Source organism: Mytilus californianus, unplaced genomic scaffold, assembly GCF_021869535.1.
Source record: "Mytilus californianus isolate M0D057914Y unplaced genomic scaffold, xbMytCali1.0.p SCAF_16, whole genome shotgun sequence".
NCBI classification, from domain to species: domain Eukaryota; kingdom Metazoa; phylum Mollusca; class Bivalvia; order Mytilida; family Mytilidae; genus Mytilus; species Mytilus californianus.
Window position 1 is genome coordinate 3,745,948 of NW_026262648.1, and position 25,853 is coordinate 3,771,800.

The window sequence follows — 25,853 nt, forward strand, 5'->3', positions numbered from 1 at the left end:
TTGTTTAGTCGGTCCACATTTAATTGTACCTGTCCCAATTAAAGACAACATTTAGTGGCTGTTATTTTTTTATGCCTTAGTGCTTTAAATATAATTTTGGTTGTAGAGTTGAACGGTGGATAGTGTCTGGAATAAAAAAAAAGAACGATGACGATATATCTTCAAATGAAAATCTTATAGACAATAGATAATGTGATAGAACGGCATGTTCATATATTTGATGAAAGTACATATGATTTCACATATAATATACTAAAATGTGCGTCAAAGTATCCCATTTAGATGTGAAATGGTGGCGACATACATATACAGTGATTTATTTTACTCGATCAATGAGTGAAATATATTTCACCCGAAGGACTGATAAATAAGACATGATCTTACTAAATTGTCGAGATGAGGATTAAAGTATCCACCAATTCCATAGTTTGCTACCTGAAACATAAGTTTTGTGAAAGTTTACTAATACTGCAAGATAATTTACATCCATCTCATACAGAGCATAAGGAAACAAAATGGAGTTCATATAAATATCCAACTACACATATTTCGGTTTATCTGAATTTTACTTTTACCATCGTTAAAGAACATGTTATAAAATATTGTGACAAATCTCATGTGTGTGGCGGTTTAACTTCTTGGAAGAGTTCGGACGCACGAAACTAAAGTGTTTATTTCATTGATGTGCACTGGAGGTCATTTTGCCTCAATATGATTTCTCTTCTCGGTATACTACACAACAATGTTATCAATTAACCAGACATTGTTTGCCTTTCGATAAATCTGGATGTAACTTTATCCGATGTAGTCGTTACAATCCCTTTTCAGTAATAAAACTTACAAAAATGCACCATTGCGACAATAATACGCTTTTTGCTTGATAAGATTTTTTCTGTTTTGGAAATGACTGATAGCGCCAAAAGAATGATGTTCCGACATACAGGGAATAATTATGACCTTTTTATTGCATGATTATTCCATTACAGTTATGAAACCCAACGAAAGCTTGAAGACCAATCCGTGAAGGACTTACGAAACACCACCGTTACCCATTTGTATTTGTTCCCTTTTTAGACCATGACATTACAATTTCACATAATAAACTTCATACCAAATTTTATGATAAACGGGAAGAATCCAGCTTTTATGGTTATACTATTTATAAATTTTAGGAATTGTTCTTCCTACCTTATCAGTGTTCTCCATTTTTCACTAAGGTAAGGTGGGTCTTTTGAAAAAATCACTTGCAACCGGTCGTATTATTTTTTTTATACTTTTCCAACCGGGTTTTTTTTACTGTGGGTGTTGCCACCAAAAAGAATGGTTAGTATTGTATTCACATTAAATGGAATTGAATAGCAGATGGCTTTTGCAGGACTTGCTCCTCCTGCCAAGTTTTTGTCCTATTCCTTGCTTTAGTGCTGTATTTTTGGTACACAGAACAGTAACATCCTTCTTCTGTGACGATTATCCATTTAAAGTCCTGTTCATATTTCTCAGCTTGGGAACAACCTCTTAATGTAATGACTATTTCTTTTATGAAGGAAATTTTTTAAGAGATACAAATGAGCACATATTTATTTCATTTACAGAAACTTTTTCCAAAGAACTATACATCTATTTGGTATTATATGGTCAAAACATGTCCAAGAATTTTGTAAAAGTCCTGGACTTATATCTACTTTATCATTAAAAAAAAGGGATATTCTTTTAGATAAGTTGTTCCAAATATTACATAACTGTACAATGTCTCATGTTTGTTGCTTATAGTTATACTATCATAAATTATTGTTAATTGTAAATGCCCCCTATGGGACCCTGATTGGAATAATAAACTATTTGATTTGATTCGATTTTATAACGAGTTTTCCCCCTTTTAAGTTAAACAATCTTAGTTTTTCTTTTTTCTTTTCTTCAACAATAAGACGACCTCTTGTCACTCATTTAAGGAATATCCCTCATAAGGGGATTGTTCCCAACCTGTTTACCTTCGCGATCTCTCGCGTGCCTTTTCCGTTGTTTTGATACTTTTTTTTCAATTTTAACAATTTCAATACGATTATCCGTTTTAGTTGACTTATTTTGCCTAAAGTTTTCCTTGTCACCATCGTCATCTGCCTTTCTCTTCCCCCGAATAATAATAGAAAACATTGAAATTTGACGATCCGCCATTTTTGTCAATGAAAACAAATCAGCGAGGCGCGATTAGTATTTAAATTTTTACAGTGCGGAACCGAAAAAAATTCGGAATTTGAAAAAAAAGCCGACCACCTCCTAAAATGGAAAGGTGGTAAGCTTTCAAAACAAGGTGGTCGGCACACCCGGCTAAAATGCCGAATGGAAAACACTGCTTATTTTTTTGCAACTTTATAGACTTATTGATATACATTATAAAAATTATACTGTTTATCATTAGATCTTAGTTAAACTTCAATTTGCTAGTTTGAAACAATACAAAAATGTTTCGTTTTTCTGCTTTGAAATTGTGTACAGCTTGTTCTTGTCATTACACAAGAATGTTCATTCCTGCACTGTTTATGACATTGCTGTATCAATTCTTATGTGAAATACGATATAAGAGTGTAGGTCGGCCTGATTACGGGGAGATGGTTCAACATATCTAAGTCGTCTCTTATGAAACTTGGAATGTGTTTCAAAAAAGGTATAAGAAGAATATTTAAAAAGTCATTCAGTCTGTGCGTTTCACATGCAGGACCAGCAACTATCAGTACTGTTCTGGGAATGTGTTTCAAAAAAGGTGATGGTAAAAGTTCATTATGGCCCTTTTTGACAATGTGGAGCTAATACACAACATTATACCATATAAAAATGCTCGCAGGTACTCAAAGAAAACTCAAAGTTCTTAACCTGCTGACATGTAAATCATGCCGAAATTCAAAGATTGTCTCAATGAAATAAACGAGAACATCCAAGTTACTACGGAATACAATAGTAACAAATTACCATTTTAAGACATTCTTGTCATAAAGAACGGAACAAACATAGAAACCGATATTTTCTTTAAACCAACTGATTCCAAACAATATCTACTTTTTACATTATGTCATCCTAAATATACGAGAGTAAATATACATATAACATAGCTAAACGCATAATAATTTATGTACAATCATTTTAAATCCCGAATTAAGGGATACAAGATTCAATGAATTAAGATACATGCCATTAGACCAAACATAACCGAAGAGAATAATGAAGGTATAACAAGAGCAAAATCTTTTAGCTTACGGGAACTAAATCACATTGAGAAAAAAACGTTTCACCGTACATTTCAACTCACAATCCCAGAAATAACGACGCGTTCGATGCAATACATAATAATCTACTATTTTTACAAAGCGGTCGAAGGATGTTGAAATTATTTAATTCGCATAAAGTAATTAAAAGCAAACGGCAACCGAAATATAAATATAAATTTACAAAAGTTAAATGATTTTTTTGTCTATAAAATAGAATGTATCCAAACTTTGCCCACTTTTTTCGGCCCGAATTTTAGCCCTATGATAGGTCAAATAACTATCCGTAAATGAAATTTCTGAGTTATAATTTGACACATGTATAGGAAGATTGCCCAAGGAAGAAGATTTAGCTTTTATAGAAAACAAAACTTGTTTGGCCTTTCTAACAAGATCCTCTAAACTATGATTCAGGTTACCATTACTTTTAAGTAGCAAGCCTAAAAACTTGTATTCAGTAACATTTTGTAAAAAAATATTTTTATAATTAATAAATGATTCCACATTACTATTACTGTAATGTTGAATAACCATACTTTTGTTGTTTTTTTTTTTATATTAAGAGTGAGCTTCCAGTTATCACAAAAAACACTCAGGTTATTTACACTGTTTTGAAGACATTCTTTACTCTCTGAGAGTATAATTAAATCATCAGCAAATGAAAGGGGTCCAACGTTTGAATCAACTAATTCAGGTGGCTTGGAGTCTTCATTTGTAGTGACTTGCACTAAATCATTAATAAAAATATATTGAAAAGAGTGGGACTGATAGATTCCCCCTGTTTTACTCCCCTGAATGTTTCAACAAAGATTATTCAGTTTCAGAACTATTTCAGTTCTAGAAAATTGATTTTCTATTACATTAAATAAAATTTTTCCCAACTCGAATTTTCGCCAATTTAAAAAGCAATCCAATTCTCCATACAGAATCAAATGCTTTTTGTAAATCTATAAAGCATAGAAAAAGTTTTCTTTTATTCTGATGTATATATTTATTAATGATAGTTTTCAAACTAAATAAACTGTCTGAGGTTCTGTGATTTTTTTCTGAATCCAAACCGAGTGTTTGAATATATATCTTTCACTAACGATATAAGCCTCTCATTTAGGACAGCACTAAATATTTTTGAAATACAATTCACAAGTGATATTCCTCTATAATTAGATGGGATAGACTTACTCCCCGATTTATGAAGAAGAGTTAAATAAGATGTATTCCACTGTGCTGGATAAATTCCAGTTTTCAATATCAAGTTAAATAATTTTGAAATAGAAGTCAATGCAACAAGACTGATGTGTTTAAATATTTCATTTGCAATGACATCTGGTCCACTAGTTTTCACTTTAATTAATATATTCAATATAAGTTTAATTTCCTTTATTGTTATAGGTTTATCTGTCTCAGAATTGTATGAGAGACGCATTTGACCACTTGTAGCCTTTGGTTGCATTCCAGCCAGTAAAAATTGGTGAGTGTTTAAAATTTTCTTGTTTGAAATTGCATTTTGATATCACTTTAATTTGAATATGGTCGGACAAATAGTTGAAATCTTGAGTAATAAAATAAAAAACTGAGGACAGAAGACTTCACTTATTTTGGCATAATCAATACTACTTAAGCATTTTGAGTCAAACAAGTAAAAAATCCTAATGAGTCACCTACATGTAAATACCTGCCATTTAGTATTCTGAATCTAGAAGACACACACATATCTAATAAATTCTTACCATGGTTATTCAAATTTTTGTCTTGATTATTTCTTTTCAGGACTTCATCTATAAGATAATTTTGCGGTAATATTTCCCGGTAATATTTCCCTCACAAAAATCATTTAAATTTAAATCTATAGAATCATTTGTGATATAATCAGGATTTAGACTTGTTCGTGAATTAAAATCAAAAATGAGGAGAATTAATCAATGAATATCTGTGAAACCGTGAAACCGATAGGAAATTGTGGAGAACATTTTAGACCAATTTGATGTCTTAATCGACAAAATGTGATTATTCTGATTGAATATAAATATATAGTGCATTTTCAGCCTTATTTTGTTTCCTATATTATATATATATTATTGATATATGTCATCTTTGTGGCGTTTTATAAAAAAAAAGGTGGACACAGTATTCAATTTCTCTTGTACTTATTGACTTACTTACATAAATATTGATGCAAAATTAAATAAACGATGTTGACTATAACGCATCAAGACTAGTATTATGGTTTCAATTGTCTTTTGGGTTTAAATAATCAATAACGAGCGTCATCATTTTTTCTCATTTAAACTTGGATCAAGTGTTACTATTACTGTACTATGGAACGCCACAGCTGTCTTATGTGGAACTCTGATATTACTTTATGTTGTTTTATTATTACTTGATGATACTTTATCTTTACTTAATATGGTTTTGACATTACGTAATGATGTTTTGATATAACTCAATATGGAATAGTCATTACTTAATGATATTTCGATATTACACGATATGGTTTCGTATTGACTTGATATAGTTTTGTCATTACTCAATATTGTTTTGTCATTACTCGATGTGGTTTCACCATTATTTAATGTGGTTGTGTCATTAGTCAATGTGGTTTTAACATTACTTGATGTGAATGTGACTTAACGTTATGTAGTTGTTTCATTACATGATGTGGTTTTGTTATTTCGTAATGATGATTTGCCTATTCTTTATATGGTTTTAACATTACGCAATGATGTTTCAAAATTTGACGATTTTACACTACATGATGTGTTTGTTTTATTATTTGATGTGGTCCTTCCATTCTTTGATGTGATTATCCCATTATTTGATGAGGTAAAACCACGTGACCAATTCGGAAAAAAATATGTTCTATTTTTAAACAGATTTCAATATATCGTTTTTTTTTATGTGCTTTGGATGGGTATCGCTATCCATTGAGTTAAAGTTCAAATTAAAGTTCGAGTGGTTGTTCAGAGTTATTTGGTATGAAAAAGGGAAACGGCAGACAATAATAAGAAAAAAAGTATTAAAAAGTTTACAGTATTTCGGACATAATTGGGATATCCCCAAACCACTTGGTCCTGTTGTTTTTATCCTAAGTTCTCAAACGGAAGCAGTATTTTTGTAATAAATTTATATAATATTCCACGCAACCCTGTGTCTCGCCTGATATTGCTGTTGTAAGTGTAAAAGCGTCATGTTGATCGGCTGTACATTTATCTATACATTTATCGGTAAAAAAAAAAAAAAATGTTTTTCTGTTGATGCTTTTTCTTGAAATTGAGGAATAACTCCTATACAAGTTTTAAAACACTTCATGGAGATTTACAAATTTATCATGTCAAAACAGTTTAATTCGGTTTTATCTAACTAAAACAAAACTGTATTGTTTTCAACAATGAGCGAAACCCATACCCTATAGTAAGCTATAAAAGGTCCCGAAATGAAAAATGTAAAAAAAACTAGAAACCTAACGATCTGTAGATAGATAGATATATACTTTATTCTCTAAAAACTAAATACAAGTTTACAGAGAAACATACAATATAAATACAGATACAATAGTCGAGGTAAACAAATCCAGTATGATATTCTAAAAGTAATATACATGGCATACATGTTTAGTAACATGTATAATGAAAGGTTAAACTCAATAGAAATAAAAAAAATGGAGATGGAGACGCCGACGCCACTATCGACGACGAAATATAGGTTTGTTGTGTCTCACAGCCGCTACATTGATGTCGCAGGCTCGACACAAATCAAAAGACTTGAACTTTATTGTTAACAAATGAAACACTTCAAATCAACTCACACTGAAGTTACAGGGAAACGGGGGGAGGGGGACTCGGACTAATCCGTCCCATTATGGGTATATAGTTATTCCGCATAACTCCTCCTACAGTTTGAATCCTAGGAAGTTTTCTTTTTACTGTCTGTTTGTACATATATTGAAGGTGTGCATGTGGTCAGGGTTTTTATTTTTATTATCTTTTGCTCTTTTGGGAGATAATTGAACTTTTTTTGTCATTTTTGGGGTATAAGCGGTTAAATGAGTTGAGTGCGGGGGCATCACTTTGTCTAGTTTACATTTTTTTCTCGTGTTGTGCTGTTACACAACTGTAACAGTCCGATGTAAGGTTAGGATTTAGCGCTCATATACATGTTAAACTCCGCCACGTGCACTTTCTTTATGTACCTGCCCGAAGTCAGGAGCATGAAGTTCAATTGTTGTCGTTGTATAAATGTGTGTCATTTATTTTTTGTAGATTGTTTATTTATAAATAAGATCGTTTGTTTTTTCGTTTGAATTTTTTCACATGTTGCATGGTGGCCTTTTGTAGCTGACTATACGGTGTGTTGAAGGCTGTACGGTTGCCTATATATAATTTCTTACATCCAATGCATTTAAACTCTGATGGATAGTTGTCTCATTGTCAATCACACCACATCTAACTTTATTTCAACTTCTATGTTGAGTTTTGTATACTGTAACATTGTTTATCTTTTGTACGCATACCCCGGAGCCCTCTTTTCGGAAGCCCGAGCAAAAGTCCTTGCTCCGCGATAGAAAATTTAATTACGAACTCATATAAGCTGGCTCGAATTTCAACTCAAAATCTTAATTAATCTAAATGAGACTTAAATTCGAATCTTACTCAAACTCTACCTCAAAAAGTGACTCAAATTTAATGCTGTAACTAGAACTCTACCTCAGTTAAATGTGACTCAAACTCGAAGTCCAACTCGAAACTCAATGCTAACTAAAACTTTAATTCTAATGACTTGAATTCGAAATCGAAGACTAACTCAAAGTTTAACTAAAACAGTAACCCGAACTTTAATTTGAACTCTAATTCGATGGATGGCCACACTCATCCAAGGCACATACAACATGGAAATCTATCTAAAAATAGAACAGGTTTTTTCCAAATTGGTCACGTGATTTTACCTCATCAAGTAATGGGATAACCACATCAAAGAATGACAGGACCACATCAAATAATGAAACAAACACATCATTTAGTGTAAAATCGTCAAATTTTGAAACATCATTACGTAATGTTAAAACCATATAAAGAATAGGCAAATCATCATTACAAAATAACAAAACCACATCATGTAATGAAACAACTACATAACGTTAAGTCACATTCACATCAAGTAATGATATAACCACATTGACTAATGACACAACCACATTAATTAATGGTGAAACCACATCGAGTAATGACAAAACCATATTGAGTAATGACAAAACTATATCAAGTCAATACGAAACCATATCGTGTAATATCGAAATATCATTAAGTAATGACTATTCCATATTGAGTTATATCAAAACATCATTACGTAATGCCAAAACCATATTAAGTAAAGACAAAATATCATCAAGTAATAATAAAACAACATAAAGTAATATCAGAGTTCCACATAAGACAGCTGTGGCGTTCCATACTGTACCCCTTTTTTGAATTTGATGCGACTGTCATACAAGTGAGAGGTTTAGCGCTATAAAACCAGGTTCAATCCACCATTGTCTACATTTGAAAATGCATGTACCAAGTCAGGAATATGACAGTTGTTGTCCATTCGTTTGATGTGTTTTATCATTTGCTTTTGCCTTTTGATTAGGGACTTTCCGTTTTGAATTTTCCTCGGAGTTCAGTATTTTTGTGATTTTACAAGCCCAATTTAAACAACATAACCATACCATAATTCCGTTGAGTGATGTTATTGATTGGCTAACCATTTAAAAGTATCATCTCCCGATATTCATTTAGAGATCCTCTCAGTTTTACCCAAAAATAGGGGGAAAGGCGATTAAACAATTTACAAATAAAAATATACGAGGGATGCTGAACGTTTTTTGTCTATCAGCTCTTAGACATAATATTGTCATGTGACCGTGACGTCATCATCATTTTTTTCATGATTTACGCCTTAAAATGGAATTTAGAATTAAATTAAAAGGAATGATGTTATTTCTTCATAGACAGAAACAAATATTACAGTCATTCCTTAAATAATTGTATAACTGGCCATACTGCATTTGTAATCTAAGCATATCCATATTTTAAACATAAACTGAATCCACCCTTAGTTTCATAACACATTAACTTCGTATGGGCATCCATCATAAGTAAACCACTTCAACGGGTCCTCCTGGCAAAAGAGTGTTAGATATTCCGAGGAAGTGTACTTGCTTTTTTTTTACAGTTAGCTCCTCCAGAAAATGAGATTAAACATCCTGTCCAACTTAGAAATAGTTGATACTATAGTCCTAGTATGTACATGTATGCATACAGTCCACGTCTTGTAAATATACATATACAGTTTTCTGGTTTATTCTATAGACTGTTGCAGGTGATATTAACGCAAACTGGAATACTACCTCGGAAAAACTACTTGTAAATCACACACGTGGAGATAGATGTAACGTAGAATGAACGTTTGGCACATGTGATTTACCAAATGGAAAACGATTGGTTATGTGTGATACATGATAGGAGGGACAAACTAGCCCTCGAAAGAATAGCTTTCTTGTGCAACTTAGTCCCTCCTATCGTGTATCTATAAATAACCAATCGTCTCCCATTTGGTAAATAGTAAATAATTGTTTGGTTGGTGATATCTCGTATAAAATTTATTTTGTGACTTGTCTCTCATCTGTTGTGGTTTCATGGTATTTTATTTTTATTTTACCCTTATGTTCTTCTTTTAGTCATATCGACCATGCTGGTTGATTTGCAGGAGCAAAAAATACGGACGTTATATTGATACTCTAAGACTAACTTAAAAGATCATCCAGTTCAGGATTGGTTGAAAATTGTCTTCTTCAGAACAAAAGTTTTCTTTTTAAGTTAACGATGACGACGACGGGTGTCCTGTAATAATAATAGTTCACATACCACTGGTATAGGACCAGGCGATCTAAAAAGGATTAGATTGAAAAATCAAATTGTAGTTTATTTAAGGATGTAGTCAGGTGAAATTAAAACAATCTGGCTAGCGTTTCACAAAAAATCGTACGATTTACTTTTACGATTAAACTTACGTTAAGCTAAGATTTTAGCTACGAGTGTTTCACAAAGGTGATCGTAAACGTAACATAAACTTACGATTACAAAGAAAAAAGGTGCTCTCTTTGACAGCCGCGTTAAAATATATAAAAAAAAAAAGAATCTTTCTTTTAAAACCAGGAAGAAAATTTATATCACAGATTATTTTCACTCAGCTTTCAAAATTTTGAAATGTTCATAAGTTTGGGTTTTTTTTAGTTCTTTTTTGTATGATGAATAGGTTGTGTGAGGTAAATGCATGTCCCGATTAGTTTTTATACGCAGCTCTTTATTAAGATATTTTTTTTTTGTTTTTGTTTTATTAAAAAAATTGGCTCGAGGTAGGTTTTCTTGCAAGCTGGGTCTTTTTTTGATATTGGTGAAGAATGACGAAATCATATAAATACAGAGAAATACATAACGACTTCGGCATTTATTGAATCCAAATCAAAATGAATTTTTTACTTGTTTACGTGAAATTATACGTATCTTTAAAGGTTAATTATCAACTGGTATAAAATCGTTAAGCATCATAATCGTTTCTAGCGGGTCCAGATTTTTTTTTAAAGAAAGACCTACCGGCAAGACAACGTTAGGAGTTGGACGTGTAAAAAGTCTATGCATAAACATATGTGTAGCTCTATAAGGGGGAGCCCTATACCCCAGCCTATACCCCCACCAAAATTCGCCTCTAAGTTTTACTTCAAAGGGACACTACATCGGGACTTACTATAAAATAAATGATATTTCGCTATAAACGCCTAAAGCTACATTCCAAGCTCCCGGTAAAAAGCCAAATGTTCATTGCATATTGTATAATTATCATAATTATGCATTTGCTACTGTTTATCCAAAAATATAATGATAATCAGGAGATTTAAAAGATGCATAGTTACATGTCTACGTATTTTATTTCTTTTTTTTTGTATCTTGAGGTTGTCGTTTCCCATGATTTCTGATTTATATATATGAATGACGAAAATTGTTGAATAGTGTATCTATATATAGGGTGTATCTAAAATCCCGCTGGTGCACATCCCCAGACCCTCTTTGCCTCAATTGTTTTAGGAGTGCGTCATTGTCGTACATTCAATGTTACTATAGATTGAGATATCGATATTATAAGAGGGTCTGGACGAGGTTTCCTTAAAAACTGCATTCTTTGATTTGATTAACCATTTTTCCTTATTTTTTATAGATTTTGCACATTATTCTCTTTTCTTTATTATTTTTCTCTATTATTTTTTTTTTACCCATTTTCTGTAATATTAGCCCTTTATTCTCTATTTTGTAAACCCTATTCAGACCCTCATATGACTTTTTATTTATTACAGAACAAGTCACCAATTTATGGTAAAATGTAAAATAAATGGATCGATGCATTACTAGTAACAAGAATCGGTACTTCCACTTCAATTAGCCATATATATATATTGTTTGTGCTGTATTTAGACCCCTCTACCAAGAAATTTGTTTTGCATGCACACATTTAAAAATTGCGGTTTTTATCCAACGCAATCATAGGTTTGAATGTTGTTTTCAATTTAGACTTATTTATATATAAATTCGTCTAAATAACAGCCCACCAATGTTAGATCTTGTGAGTTCTAATCCCGGCCAAGGAAGAACAAAAACTTTGCTTCCGCAAATTTACAGATCTAACATTGTTGGGCTGTTATTTAGACGAATTATGTATACAGAATGTGTTTTCAGTCTTGTATCACCATCACTGGAGATCCGATGGATAAAATCTGTCATAGAGTTGTCACTGGTTCAGACGTACTTATATATATATATATATCAAATGCGTTTTGTTAAAATATACTTATTCACTCATTTGGTCTTTTGGAAAATGTTGTTTGTGCTGTATTTAGACCCCTCTACCAAGAAATTTGTTTTGCATGCACACGTATAAAAATTGCGGTTTTTATCCAACGCAATCATAGGTTTGAACGTTGTTTTCAATTGAGACTTGTTTATATTTTTTCGTTTGGGCTTGTATTATATTTGCCTTCGGGTTTATATGATCCGTTCATCCTATTTTGACTCTTTCAAAATTCAAGAGTCTATCCTAAATTGAGGTAAATTATATGGCCTTCCAAATACCGTTTCGATTCCTAACATCACTGAAGAGACATTAATTGTCGAAATCCGGATATGGTGTACAAATTTTTGCACCTCATGTTTGCGATATACCATCTTTTCCGCAAGTTTATTGTTTTCTGTTTGGTAATAAATTAATAATAAGATCTATTTTGTTACATCTTGTGATCCGTTTATTTGGCAATCGCCAATGGCAGTCAGCAGGGTTTAAGAACATCAGTTGTTCGACCTGCTAGTCAAATGCGTTTTGTTAAAATATACTTTTTTTACCTCAACTAAGGATAGACTCTTGAATATATATATATATAGGTTACTTAATAACATCCGCAAGCAGACATCTCACTAAGGACTATTTAAACACGCGCATATCAAAGCCTAAAAATAAAAAAAAAATATTTACACTGTACAATTATGTGGAAGTTTAGCATACTCCCTTGACTGCCACCATAAATGCGTCCAATACAGGGAAGGCTATCACAGGTGGTGGTAGTTGGTTCCATAAGATGATTGTTCGTGGAAAGAACGAGTATTTGCACACATTTACATTTGTTCGAATTGTCTGAAATTTCCATGCATGGCTGTGGCGGTTTGATTTTATTTTTGCCATAGTAGGGTGATGTTAAACAGGCACGGCAATAAGGTGGTGGACAGATTCTAATTTATTGATGTACATGTAGGTATTTGTATGAGGATTCCAAATTGTTGAGCAGTATTCTAATCTGGGTCTAACGAGACTGGTATATGTACAAGAATATGTGTCCATAGGACACCAATCCCCGCTCGTACTATTACATATCCATGTTAATTTTGCATATTTGTTAAATAGTTCTCTGCATAATGAACATGAGTACCAAGTTTCATTTTGATGTGATGTAAAAGTAACTTAACCACATCCACGCTATTACTGACATTTCCTTGAAAACTGACCCTTGAAATCACGGTCAAACCATAAAGACAAGTGGCGCTAAGGGTCATTTTTGGGGCCCCGTCCCCACTTTCATTTAATTTGTCATGTTGTAACCTTTGGAAAATCATGACATTTTTGAATTCATTTTATATACCGGTAATCTGTTCGTAGCAACATTTATAATGAGGGTGATACAATAAATAAATATTAATATACAGCTTCAATTTATTTCTTTGACAGATTGATCATTCAACCGGGAGAACAGGACATTTATACATCTTTATGCTCTTTACGTTACACAAAACTAAGTGCATACCTTTTGGTAATAGTTTTTATATCTTAATTTTGAGATTTTTGGAATTATAACAGATAATAGTAGATGTATGCTGTAAATACACTAAACCTCGAAGGAAAATGTCAAAGGTAGGAAAAAAATCTTAATACTATCAACAAACAAAACGAGAGACAAATAACTAATATTCAAGATAATTCTGTAACGTAATAGGGGTCTCGATGGACGAGTTGTCTAAGTAATTCAACTACAGCGATCACTTTCCTGTAAACACTGAGGTTGTGAGTTCGAACCCGCTCGTGGCAGGTGCATTAGCCGTACACTGACCTCAACTAACTTGTATTCGCCACGATATAGCACATAGTAATAAAAGTGGCGTTAAACATCAGCAATCAATCAATCAATGTAACGCATTGAACATCAAGGGAATTTTTTGTGGAATGCAATATATCCCTAGTTTTCATGGCGATTTAGCTTATCATCGTTTATTTTTTTTCATAAGCTTATACATCTACGCCATAGATATTCTTTAAATAATATTTACACATATTGTCTCGTGCTATATGATGAGTTCGTAAAATGTTTTTTCATACATGAGGTGTATACTTTTGTTCTTTTACATTTATGTCATAACGATTGCCGTATAGGAACTACTATACGTTCTCTCTTTCAACCCCAATGAATTGACTGGTATGGACAAAAATTGTACTGCCTGATCTTCTCTCGTCACGAAGTAAACCCTCGCGCTGAAGTGTTCGTCAGTTCGGATGTGTTGAATGTATAAATACGCTGCCACGTCCACACTTTGCACGTTAAATCAGCCATATAATATCGCCATTATGGGTCTGTCAGTGGCCTATTGCAAGGCAAAAATTCTGCTTTACTCTATACGCTAACTTTTAAAAGAGTCATTTATATTGCCGACTTACCTTGTAGAATTGACATATTTTGTTTTCGTTTGCATAAAATATTGCCACTGTATGTTCAACACGGAACATCAATCAATCATACAGTATTTCCTGCAACATACATTTACAACACGTCGACCAAACATAACAAATTTGTTTCAATGAAAAAGCAGCATCTTTATGATTTCAATTTTAAAGAACTTCTTGTTAGGTCTTTCCACTTTTTTGTGGAAAGACCTATTGGTTTTCTTCTGATTATTATTATTAGGTCTTTCCACTTTTCGGTGGAAAGACCTATTGTATTTGTTCTGATTATTATTAGATCTTTCCACTTTTCTGTGGAAAGACCTATTGTTTTTGTTCTGATTATTATTATTAGGTCTTTCCACTTTTCGGTGGAAAGACCTATTGTATTTGTTCTGATTATTATTATTATTAGGTCTTTCCACTTTTCTGTGGAAAGACCTATTGGTTTTCTTTTGATTATTAGGTCTTTCCACTTTTCTGTGGAAAGACCTATTGTATTTGTTCTGATTATTATGATTAGGTCTTTCCACTTTTCTGTGGAAAGACCTATTGTATTTGTTCTGATTATTAGGTCTTTCCACTTTTCTGTGGAAAGACCTATTGGTTTTCTTCTGATTATTTATTAGGTCTTTCCACTTTTCTGTGGAAAGACCTATTGGTTTTCTTCTGATTATTTTTTTTTTTTTTTTTCTTCCGCCTAATTTTGTTCTTGCGATAAATATTTGTTTCGCAATATGTCGCTTAGATATTTGGTATATGATATCGAACAGTTTATGCGCCTTTGAAATTTACCCTGCTTAACTGAATACTTTTCTTTGTAGGAGTTATCTCCCCGAACACTGTTTTCCTTGTGCACGCATCTCCTCCGTAACCGTAAAAGAAAGTGACAAATTTATTTTACCAAATTGCTCGTTATATTCTCAGGATGTTTTGTCCAATTTTGACCGAAGCGATACGTAAACTGCATGTGAGAGTTATTTCCCCTTCTGTATTTGACATAAGGGATATATAAATGTATAGCATGAATGGTAAGTGATAGAGACCTAAGGTATATTGATTTGAGTTCCTTGGTTCATTTAACTGAAATTGAGGCCAAAGTCAAAGGTCAAGGTCATATTCTAAATTTTGACTTTTCCTTTTTATTTAATCTCCTCTGTCACTTTTAAAATTACAATTTAAAGAACTAGTGCAAAATGTTTGCTTAATTGTGATTAAGATATGATACATTTGGTCTGAAACAATCCAATGATATCTTATAGGAGTTATTGTCCCTGAAATGATTCAATTTATGGTTAATTGATTATTACTCCAACTTGGTACATGATAAAGCAATAAGATCTTTTGCAAAATGTTGGGTGACATATAACCTTGAAAAATGTCAACCGGAAGTGACCTTGTGAACCGGAAGTAGTCATTTTTGCACTTATTTCATGTAGAAGTACATATAAACCATATATTTTTGGAATCAGTGTAAATAAAGCTATCATGAGACCGAATGTGACATTTTCTAAACCGGAAGTAGCCAATTATCTCCCTTTTTACAGGCAAAAGTATATATAAACCATATATTTTTGGAATCAGTGTAAATAAACATATCATAGGAGACCGGAAGTGACATTTTCTAAACCGGAAGTAGCCAATTATCTCTCTTTTTACAGGCAAAAGTATATATAAACCATATATTGTTGGAATCAGTGTAAATAAATCTATCATATGAGACCGGAAGTGACATTTTCTAATCCGGAAGTTGACAATCATCTCCCTTATTTCAGGCAAAAGTCAATAGAAACCATATGTTTATTGAATCAGTATGAAGAAACCTATGATTGGACGCCAATAGTAGCTTTGAGTAAACCAGAATTAGCTTCTCAGCAATAATTTAGAAAATTGATGTGGAAAGACCTTCAATTGTTCTTTGAACAATTGGTTTTTAATTTTTTTTTTCTTCCGCCAAATTTTGTTCTTGCGATAAATTTTTGTTTCGCAAGATGTCGCTTAGATGTTTCGTATATGATATCGAACAGTTTATGTGCCATTGAAATTGACCCTGCTTAACCGAATACTTTTCTTTGTAGGAGTTGTCTCCCCGAACACTGTTTTCCTTGTGCATGCATCTCCTCCGTAACCGTAAAAGAAAGCAACAAATTTATTTTACCAAATTGCTCGTTATATCCTCAGGATGTTTGGTCCAATTTTGACCGAAGCGATACGTAAACTCCATATGAGAGTTATTTCCCCTTCTGTATTTGACATAAGGGATATATAAATGTATAGCATGAATGGTAAGTGATAGAGACCTAAGGTATATTGATTTGAGTTCCTTGGTTCATTTAAATGAAATTGAGGCCAAGGTCAAAGGTCAAGGTCATATTCTAAATTTTGTCTTTTCCTTGTTATTTGATCTCCTCTGTCACTTTTAATATTACAAATTAAAGAACAAGTGCAAAATGTTTGCTTAATTGTGATAAAGATATGATACATATGGTCTGAAACAATCCAATGATATCTAATAGGAGTTATTGTCCCTGAAATGATTCAATTTAAGGTTAATTGATTATTACTCGAATTTCGTACATGATAAAGCCATAGGGTCTTTTGCAAACTGTTGGTTGACAGATGACCTTGAAAAAAGTAAACCGGAAGTGAACTGGAGTGAACCGGAAGTAGTATTTTTTGCACTTATTTCATGGAAAAGTACCTAGAAACCATATATTTTTTGAATGATCATAGGTTAACCTATCATTTGAGACCGGAATGGACATTTTATAAACCGGAAGTAGCATATTATCTTCCTTATTACAGGCATAAGTATATACAAACTATATATTTTTGGAATCAGTGTGAATAAAGCTATCATATGAGACCGGAAGTGACATTTTCTAAACCGGAAGTTGGCAATTATCTTCCTTATTTCAGACAAAAGTATATAGAAACCATTTATTTATTGAATCAGTATGAAGAAATCTATACTTTGACGCTATTATTAACTTTGAGTAAACCAGAAGTAGCTTCCTATAAATTATTTAGAAAATTGATGTGGAAAGTCCTTCAATTGTTCTTTGAACAATTGGTTTTTAATTTTTTTTTTTCTTCCGCCAAATTTTTTTCTTGTGATAAATTTTTGTTTCGCAAGATGTCGCTTAGATGTTTCGTATATGATATCGAACAGTTTATGTGCCTTTAAAATTGACCCTGCGTAACCGAATACTTTTCTTTGTAGGAGTTATCTCCCTGAACACTGTTTTCCTTGTGCATGCATCTCCTCCGTAACCGTAAAAGAAAGCGACAAATTTATTTTACCAAATTGCTCGTTATATCCTCAGGATGTTTTGTCCAATTTTGACCGAAGCGATACGTAAACTCCATATGAGAGTTATTTCCCCTTCTGTATTTGGCATAAGGGATATATTAATGTATAGCATGAATGGTAAGTGATAGAGACCTAAGGTATATTGATTTGAGTTCCTTGGTTCATTCAAATGAAATTGAGGCCAAGGTCAAAGGTCAAGGTCATATTCAAAATTTTGTCTTTTCCTTGTTATTTGATCTCCTCTGTCACTTTTAATATTACAAATTAAAGAACAAGTGCAAAATGTTTGCTTAATTGTGATAAAGATATGATACATATGGTCTGAAACAATCCAATGATATCTAATAGGAGTTATTGTCCCTGAAATGATTCAATTTAAGGTTAATTGATTATTACTCGAATTTGGTACATGATAAAGCCATAGGGTCTTTTGCAAACTGTTGGTTGACAGATGACCTTGACAAAAGTAAACCGGAATTGAACTGGAGTGAACCGGAAGTAGTATTTTTTGCACTTATTTCATGGAAAAGTACCAAGAAACCATATATTTTTTGAATGATCATAGGTTAACCTATCATTTGAGACCGGAATGGACATTTTATAAACCGGAAGTAGCATATTATCTTCCTTATTACAGGCATAAGTATATACAAACTATATATTTTTGGAATCAGTGTGAATAAAGCTATCATATGAGACCGGAAGTGACATTTTCTAAACCGGAAGTTGGCAATTATCTTCCTTATTTCAGGCAAAAGTATATAGAACCATTTATTTATTGAATCAGTATGAAGAAATCTATACTTTGACGCTATTATTAACTTTGAGTAAACCAGAAGTAGCTTCCTATCAATTATTTAGAAAATTGATGTGGAAAGTCCTTCAATTGTTCTTTGAACAATTGGTTTTTAATTTTTTTTTTTCTTCCGCCAAATTTTGTTCTTGTAATAAATTTTTGTTTCGCAAGATGTCGCTTAGATGTTTCGTATATGATATCGAACAGTTTATGTGCCTTTGAAATTGACCCTGCTTAACCGAATACTTTTCTTTGTAGGAGTTATCTCCCTGAACACTGTTTTCCTTGTGCATGCATTTCCTCCGTAACCGTAAAAGAAAGCGACAAATTTATTTTACCAAATTGCTCGTTATATCCTCAGGATGTTTTGTCCAATTTTGACCGAAGCGATACGTAAACTCCATATGAGAGTTATTTCCCCTTCTGTATTTGACATAAGGGATATATAAATGTATAGCATGAATGGTAAGTGATAGAGACCTAAGGTATATTGATTTGAGTTCCTTGGTTCATTTAAATGAAATTGAGGCCAAGGTCAAAGGTCAAGGTCATATTCTAAATTTTGTCTTTTCCTTGTTATTTGATCTCCTCTGTCACTTTTAATATTACAAATTAAAGAACAAGTGCAAAATGTTTGCTTAATTGTGATAAAGATATGATACATATGGTCTGAAACAATCCAATGATATCTAATAGGAGTTATTGTCCCTGAAATGATTCAATTTAAGGTTAATTGATTATTACTCGAATTTGGTACATGATAAAGCCATAGGGTCTATTGCAAACTGTTGGTTGACAGATGACCTTGAAAAAAGTAAACCGGAAGTGAACTGGAGTGAACCGGAAGTAGTATTTTTTGCACTTATTTCATGGAAAAGTACCTAGAAACCATATATTTTTTGAATGATCATAGGTTAACCTATCATTTGAGACCGGAATGGACATTTTATAAACCGGAAGTAGCATATTATCTTCCTTATTACAGGCATAAGTATATACAAACTATATATTTTTGGAATCAGTGTGAATAAAGCTATCATATGAGACCGGAAGTGACATTTTCTAAACCGGAAGTTGGCAATTATCTTCCTTATTTCAGGCAAAAGTATATAGAAACCATTTATTTATTGAATCAGTATGAAGAAATCTATACTTTGACGCTATTATTAACTTTGAGTAAACCAGAAGTAGCTTCCTATCAATTATTTAGAAAATTGATGTGGAAAGTCCTTCAATTGTTCTTTGAACAATTGGTTTTTAATTTTTTTTTTTCTTCCGCCAAATTTTGTTCTTGTGATAAATTTTTGTTTTGCAAGATGTCGCTTAGATGTTTCGTATATGATATCGAACAGTTTATGTGCCTTTGAAATTGACCCTGCTTAACCGAATACTTTTCTTTGTAGGAGTTATCTCCCTGAACACTGTTTTCCTTGTGCATGCATTTCCTCCGTAACCGTAAAAGAAAGCGACAAATTTATTTTACCAAATTGCTCGTTATATCCTCAGGATGTTTTGTCCAATTTTGACCGAAGCGATACGTAAACTCCATATGAGAGTTATTTCCCCTTCTGTATTTGACATAAGGGATATATAAATGTATAGCATGAATGGTAAGTGATAGAGACCTAAGGTATATTGATTTGAGTTCCTTGGTTCATTTAAATGAAATTGAGGCCAAGGTCAAAGGTCAAGGTCATATTCTAAATTTTGTCTTTTCCTTGTTATTTGATCTCCTCTGTCATTTTTAATATTACAAATTAAAGAACAAGTGCAAAATGTTTGCTTAATTGTGATAAAGATATGATACATATGGTCTGAAACAATCCAATGATATCTAATAGGAGTTATTGTCCCTGAAATGATTCAATTTAAGGTTAATTGATTATTACTCGAATTTGGTACATGATAAAGCCATAGGGTCTATTGCAAACTGTCGGTTGACAGATGACCTTGAAAAAAGTAAACCGGAAGTGAACTGGAGTGAACCGGAAGTAGTATTTTTTGCACTTATTTCATGGAAAAGTACCTAGAAACCATATATTTTTTGAATGATCATAGGTTAACCTATCATTTGAGACCGGAATGGACATTTTATAAACCGGAAGTAGCATATTATCTTCCTTATTACAGGCATAAGTATATACAAACTATATATTTTTGGAATCAGTGTGAATAAAGCTATCATATGAGACCGGAAGTGACATTTTCTAAACCGGAAGTTGGCAATTATCTTCCTTATTTCAGGCAAAAGTATATAGAAACCATTTATTTATTGAATCAGTATGAAGAAATCTATACTTTGACGCTATTAATAACTTTGAGTAAACCAGAAGTAGCTTCCTATCAATTATTTAGAAAATTGATGTGGAAAGTCCTTCAATTGTTATTTGAACAATTGGTTTTTAATTTTTTTTTTTCTTCCGCCAAAATTTTGTTCTTGTGATAAATTTTTGTTTCGCAAGATGTCGCTTAGATGTTTCGTATATGATATCGAACAGTTTATGTGCCTTTGAAATTGACCCTGCTTAACCGAATACTTTTCTTTGTAGGAGTTATCTCTCTGAACACTTTTTTCCTTGTGCATGCATCTTCTCCGTAACCGTAAAAGAAAGCGACAAATTTATTTTACCAAATTGCTCGTTATATCCTCAGGATGTTTTGTCCAATTTTGACCGAAGCGATACGTAAACTCCATATGAGAGTTATTTCCCCTTCTGTATTTGACATAAGGGATATATAAATATATAGCATGAATGGTAAGTGATAGAGACCTAAGGTATATTGATTTGAGTTCCTTGGTTCATTTAAATGAAATTGAGGCCAAGGTCAAAGGTCAAGGTCATATTCTAAATTTTGTCTTTTCCTTGTTATTTGATCTCCTCTGTCACTTTTAATATTACAAATTAAAGAACAAGTGCAAAATGTTTGCTTAAATGTGATTAAGATATGATACATATGGTGTGAAACAATCCAATGATATCTAATAGGTGTTATTGTCCCTGAAATGATTCAATTTAAGGTTAATTGATTATTACTCGAATTTGGTACATGATAAAGCCATAGGGTCTTTTGCAAACTGTTGGTTGACAGATGACCTTGAAAAAAGTAAACCGGAAGTGAACTGGAGTGAACCGGAAGTAGTATTTTTTGTACTTATTTCATGGAAAAGTACCTAGAAACCATATATTGTTTGAATGATCATAGGTTAACCTATCATTTGAGACCGGAATGGACATTTTATAAACCGGAAGTAGCATATTATCTTCCTTATTATAGGCATAAGTATATACAAACTATATATTTGTGGAATCAGTGTGAATAAAGCTATCATATGAGACCGGAAGTGACATTTTCTAAACCGGAAGTTGGCAATTATTTCCCTTATTTCAGACAAAAGTATATAGAAACCATTTATTTATTGAATCAGTATGAAGAAATCTATACTTTGACGCTATTAATAACTTTGAATAAACCAGAAAAAGCTTCCTATCAATTATTTAGAAAATTGATGTGGAAAAACTTCTTTGAACAATTGGTTTTTAATTATTTTTTTTTTTCTTCCACCAAATTTTGTTCTTGCGATAAATGTTTGTTTCGCAATATGTCACTTAGATATTTCCCATATTGTATCGTATAGTTTATGCGCTTTTAAATTTCACCCTGCTTAGCCGAACCATTTTCTTTGTAAGAGTTATCTCCCTATTCACTGTTTATCAAGTGTGTGCATCTCCTTCGTAACAAAAAAAGATATCGACAAAATTCTTTTTCTTAATTGTTCGTTACATCCTCAGGAATTTTTGGCTAATTTGGATCGAAGAGATTCGATGAAATTTTATAGGAGTTAATTTCCTTTACCAAATAAATTTGTCGGTATGTTTTTTTAACTCATAACAGTTAACCGTATAACCCTGGAATCTTTTTATTTGAGGCCCGTAGGTTCTAACTTATAAAATGAAATCAAGGTCAAAGGTCAAGGTCAAGTTCTCAATTTTGACTTTTCCTTGTTTTTGCGTTTTCTCCTACACTTTTAAAGATATATATGAAAGAACAAGTGCAAAATGTTTGCTTAATTGTAATGAAGATATGTTACATTGGTTTGAAACAATCTAATGGCATCTTATAGGAGTTAGTACCCCTGAAATGTCTAATTATAAAGTTAATTGATTATTACTTCAACTTGGTTCATTATCAAGCCATATGACCTTTTACAAAAGGTTTGATGACATATAACCTTGAAAAATGTCAACCGAAAGTGACCTCGAGAAAACCAGAAGTAGCCTTTTTTGCACTTTTTTCATGGAAAAGTACTCAGAATTCATATATTTTGTAATATAAATACATAAACTTATCACTAAAGACCAGAAGTGACTGTCGATAAACCGGAAGTGGCCAATTATCTCCTGTTTTACATGCAAATGTATATAGAAACGATATATTTTTGGAATCAGTGTAAAAGAAACTATCAGGTGAGACCGGAAGGGACGTTTACTTCACCGGAAGTAGCACATTATCTCCCTTATTTCACTCAAAAGTATATAGAAATCATTCATTTATCGCATCAGTTTGAAGAAACTTTTGATTGGATACCAATTTTAACTTTGAGTAAACCGGAACTAGCTTCTTTCAATGACTTTGAAAATTGATGTGGAAAGACCTTCAATTGTTCTCTGAACAATTGGTTTTTAATTAATTTTTTTTCCGCCAAATTTTGTTCTTGCGATAAATATTTGTTTCGCACTATGTCGCTTAGATATTTCTCATATTGTATCGTATAGCTTATGCGCTTTTAAATGTCACCCTGCTTAGCCGAAAAATTTTCTTTGTAAGAGTTATCTCCCTATTCACTGTTTATTAAGTGTGTGCATCTCCTTTGTAACAAAAAAAGATATCGACAAAATTCTTTTTCTAAATTGTTTGTTACATCTTCAGGAATTTTTGGCTAATTTGGATCGAAGCGATTCGATGAAATTTTATAGGAGTTATCTACCTTTACCAAAAAAGTTTGTCGGTATGTATTTTTAACTCATAAACCGTTAACCGTATAACCCTAGAATGTTTTTATTTGAGACCCCTAGGTCCTAACCTAGAAAATGAAGTCAAGGTCAAAGGTCAAGGTCAAGTTCTCAATTTTGATATTTCCTTGTTTTTGCATTTTCTCCAATACTTTTAAATATATCTATAAAAGAACAAGTGCAAAATGTTTGCTTCATTGTAATGAAGATATGTTAAATTTGGTCTGAAACAATCTAATGGCATCAAATAAGAGTTAGTGCCCCTGAAATGTCCAATTATAAGGTTAATTGATTATTTCTTCAACATGGTTTGTTATAAAGCCATATGACCTTTTACAAAAGGTTAGGTGACATATGACCTTGAAAAATGACAACCGGAAGTGACCTTGAGAAAACCGGAAGTAGCCATTTTTGCACTTTTTTCATGGTAAAATACTAGAAATCCATATATTTTTTGAATGGGCATACATTAACCTATCATATGAGACCGGAAGTGACATTTTATAAACCGGAAGTAGTATATTATCTCCCATTTTACAGGCATAAGTATATACAAACTATATATTTTTGGAATCAGTGTAAATAAAGCTATCATATGAGACCGGAAGTGACATTTTCTTAAACGGAAGTAGCCAATTATCTCATTTTTTACAGGCAAAAGTATATATAAACTATATATTTTTGGAATCAGTGTAAATAAAGCTGTCATATGAGACCAGAAGTGACATTTTCTAAACCGGATGTTGGCAATTATCTCCCTTATTTCAGGCAAAAGTATACAGAAACCATATATTTATTGAATCAGTATGAAGAAACCTATGATTGGACGCCAATAGTAACTTTGAGTAAACCAGAAGTAGCTTCTTATCAATTATTTAGAAAATTGATGTGGAAAGACCTTCAATTGTTCTTTGAACAATTGGATTTTTTTTATTATTTTTATTAGGTCTTTCCACTTTTCTGTGGAAAGACCTATTGGTTTTCTTCTGATTATTATTAGGTTTTTCCACTTTTCTGTGGAAAGACCTATTGGTTTTCTTCTGATTATTAGGTCTTTCCACTCCACTTTTCTGTTGAAAGACCTATTGGTTTTCTTCTGATTATTATTTTTTTCTTCTTCCGCCACTTTTTTATGACGGTGCTTTTTTGTTTCAAAAGATGTCGCTTAGATTTTTTGTATATGATATCGAACAGTTATTGCGATTTTGAAACTGACCCTGTTTAACCGAACACTTTTTATTGTAAGAGTTATCACCCCTAACACTGTTTTTCTTGTGTGCGCATCTCCTTCGCAATCGTAAAAGATTACGACAAATTTAATTCACCAATTTGCTCCTCATATCCTCAGGATCTTAAGAATAATTTTGACCGGAGCGGTCCGGAGCCTCCATTTGAGAGTTATTTCCCCTTTTGTATTTTTAATAAGAAAAAAAAAATATAATTGTAACTGGTAAACCATAAGTGATAGAAACCTAGGGTCTTTTGATTTGAGGTCCTTGGTCTAAAACAAAGAAAATAAGGTCAAGGTCAAAGGTCAAGGTCATGTTCTAAATTTTTATTTAAGCTTATTTTCAGAAACCGTATAAGATATCAACAAATAATTTTAACTAAGTTGTTAGTCGCGACATGTTGTAACACATTCATTTTGGTTGAAAGGGTGCGTAGACATTACATGGGAGTTTTAGCCACTCGTATATTTAGAATTATGCGTATAGTAATTTAACTCATTAGCCATATATAATAAAGACCTAGAATCTTTTGATTTGATGTCCTTGGTTTATGACCTTGAAATTTAGTTCAAGGTCAAATGTAAAATTGACGTTCTAGATTTTGACCTTTGCTGTAGATTCATATTTATACATGTTAAAGCCTTGGGATCTTTTGCATTAGGTTAGAAGACATATAACCTTGAAAAGGTCAACCAGAAGTGACCTTTTTAAAACCGGAAGTAGCAATTTATCTCCCTTTTTTTAAGCAAAAGTATATAGAAACTATATATTAGTAAAACTAGCTATTATTTGACAGCGTAAGTAACTTTGATTTAACCAGAAATTGCTTATTATCTCCCTTAAATGATGAAAAAGTTCCTCAAGCATTTTATTTTCAAAATCAGTGAGTGATAAGCTATCATTTAAGCCTGGAAATATTGGTTTTATCAAAATTTTCTTATCTTAAGTTAATTTGAGTGGAAA

General features: G+C 32.3%; 1 protein-coding gene across 1 annotated transcript in view; it reads right to left on the reverse strand.

Annotated features, from left to right (window-relative positions):
- The window catches only part of LOC127726120 (prolyl 4-hydroxylase subunit alpha-2-like), a 130,960-nt gene that overhangs the window by 15,178 nt on the left and 89,929 nt on the right, over positions 1-25,853 (reverse strand). Inside the window, exon 6 of the mRNA XM_052233440.1 lies at positions 385-435. Within this exon, the coding sequence (XP_052089400.1) occupies positions 385-435 (51 nt within the window). The remainder of the gene's footprint in view (positions 1-384; positions 436-25,853) is intronic.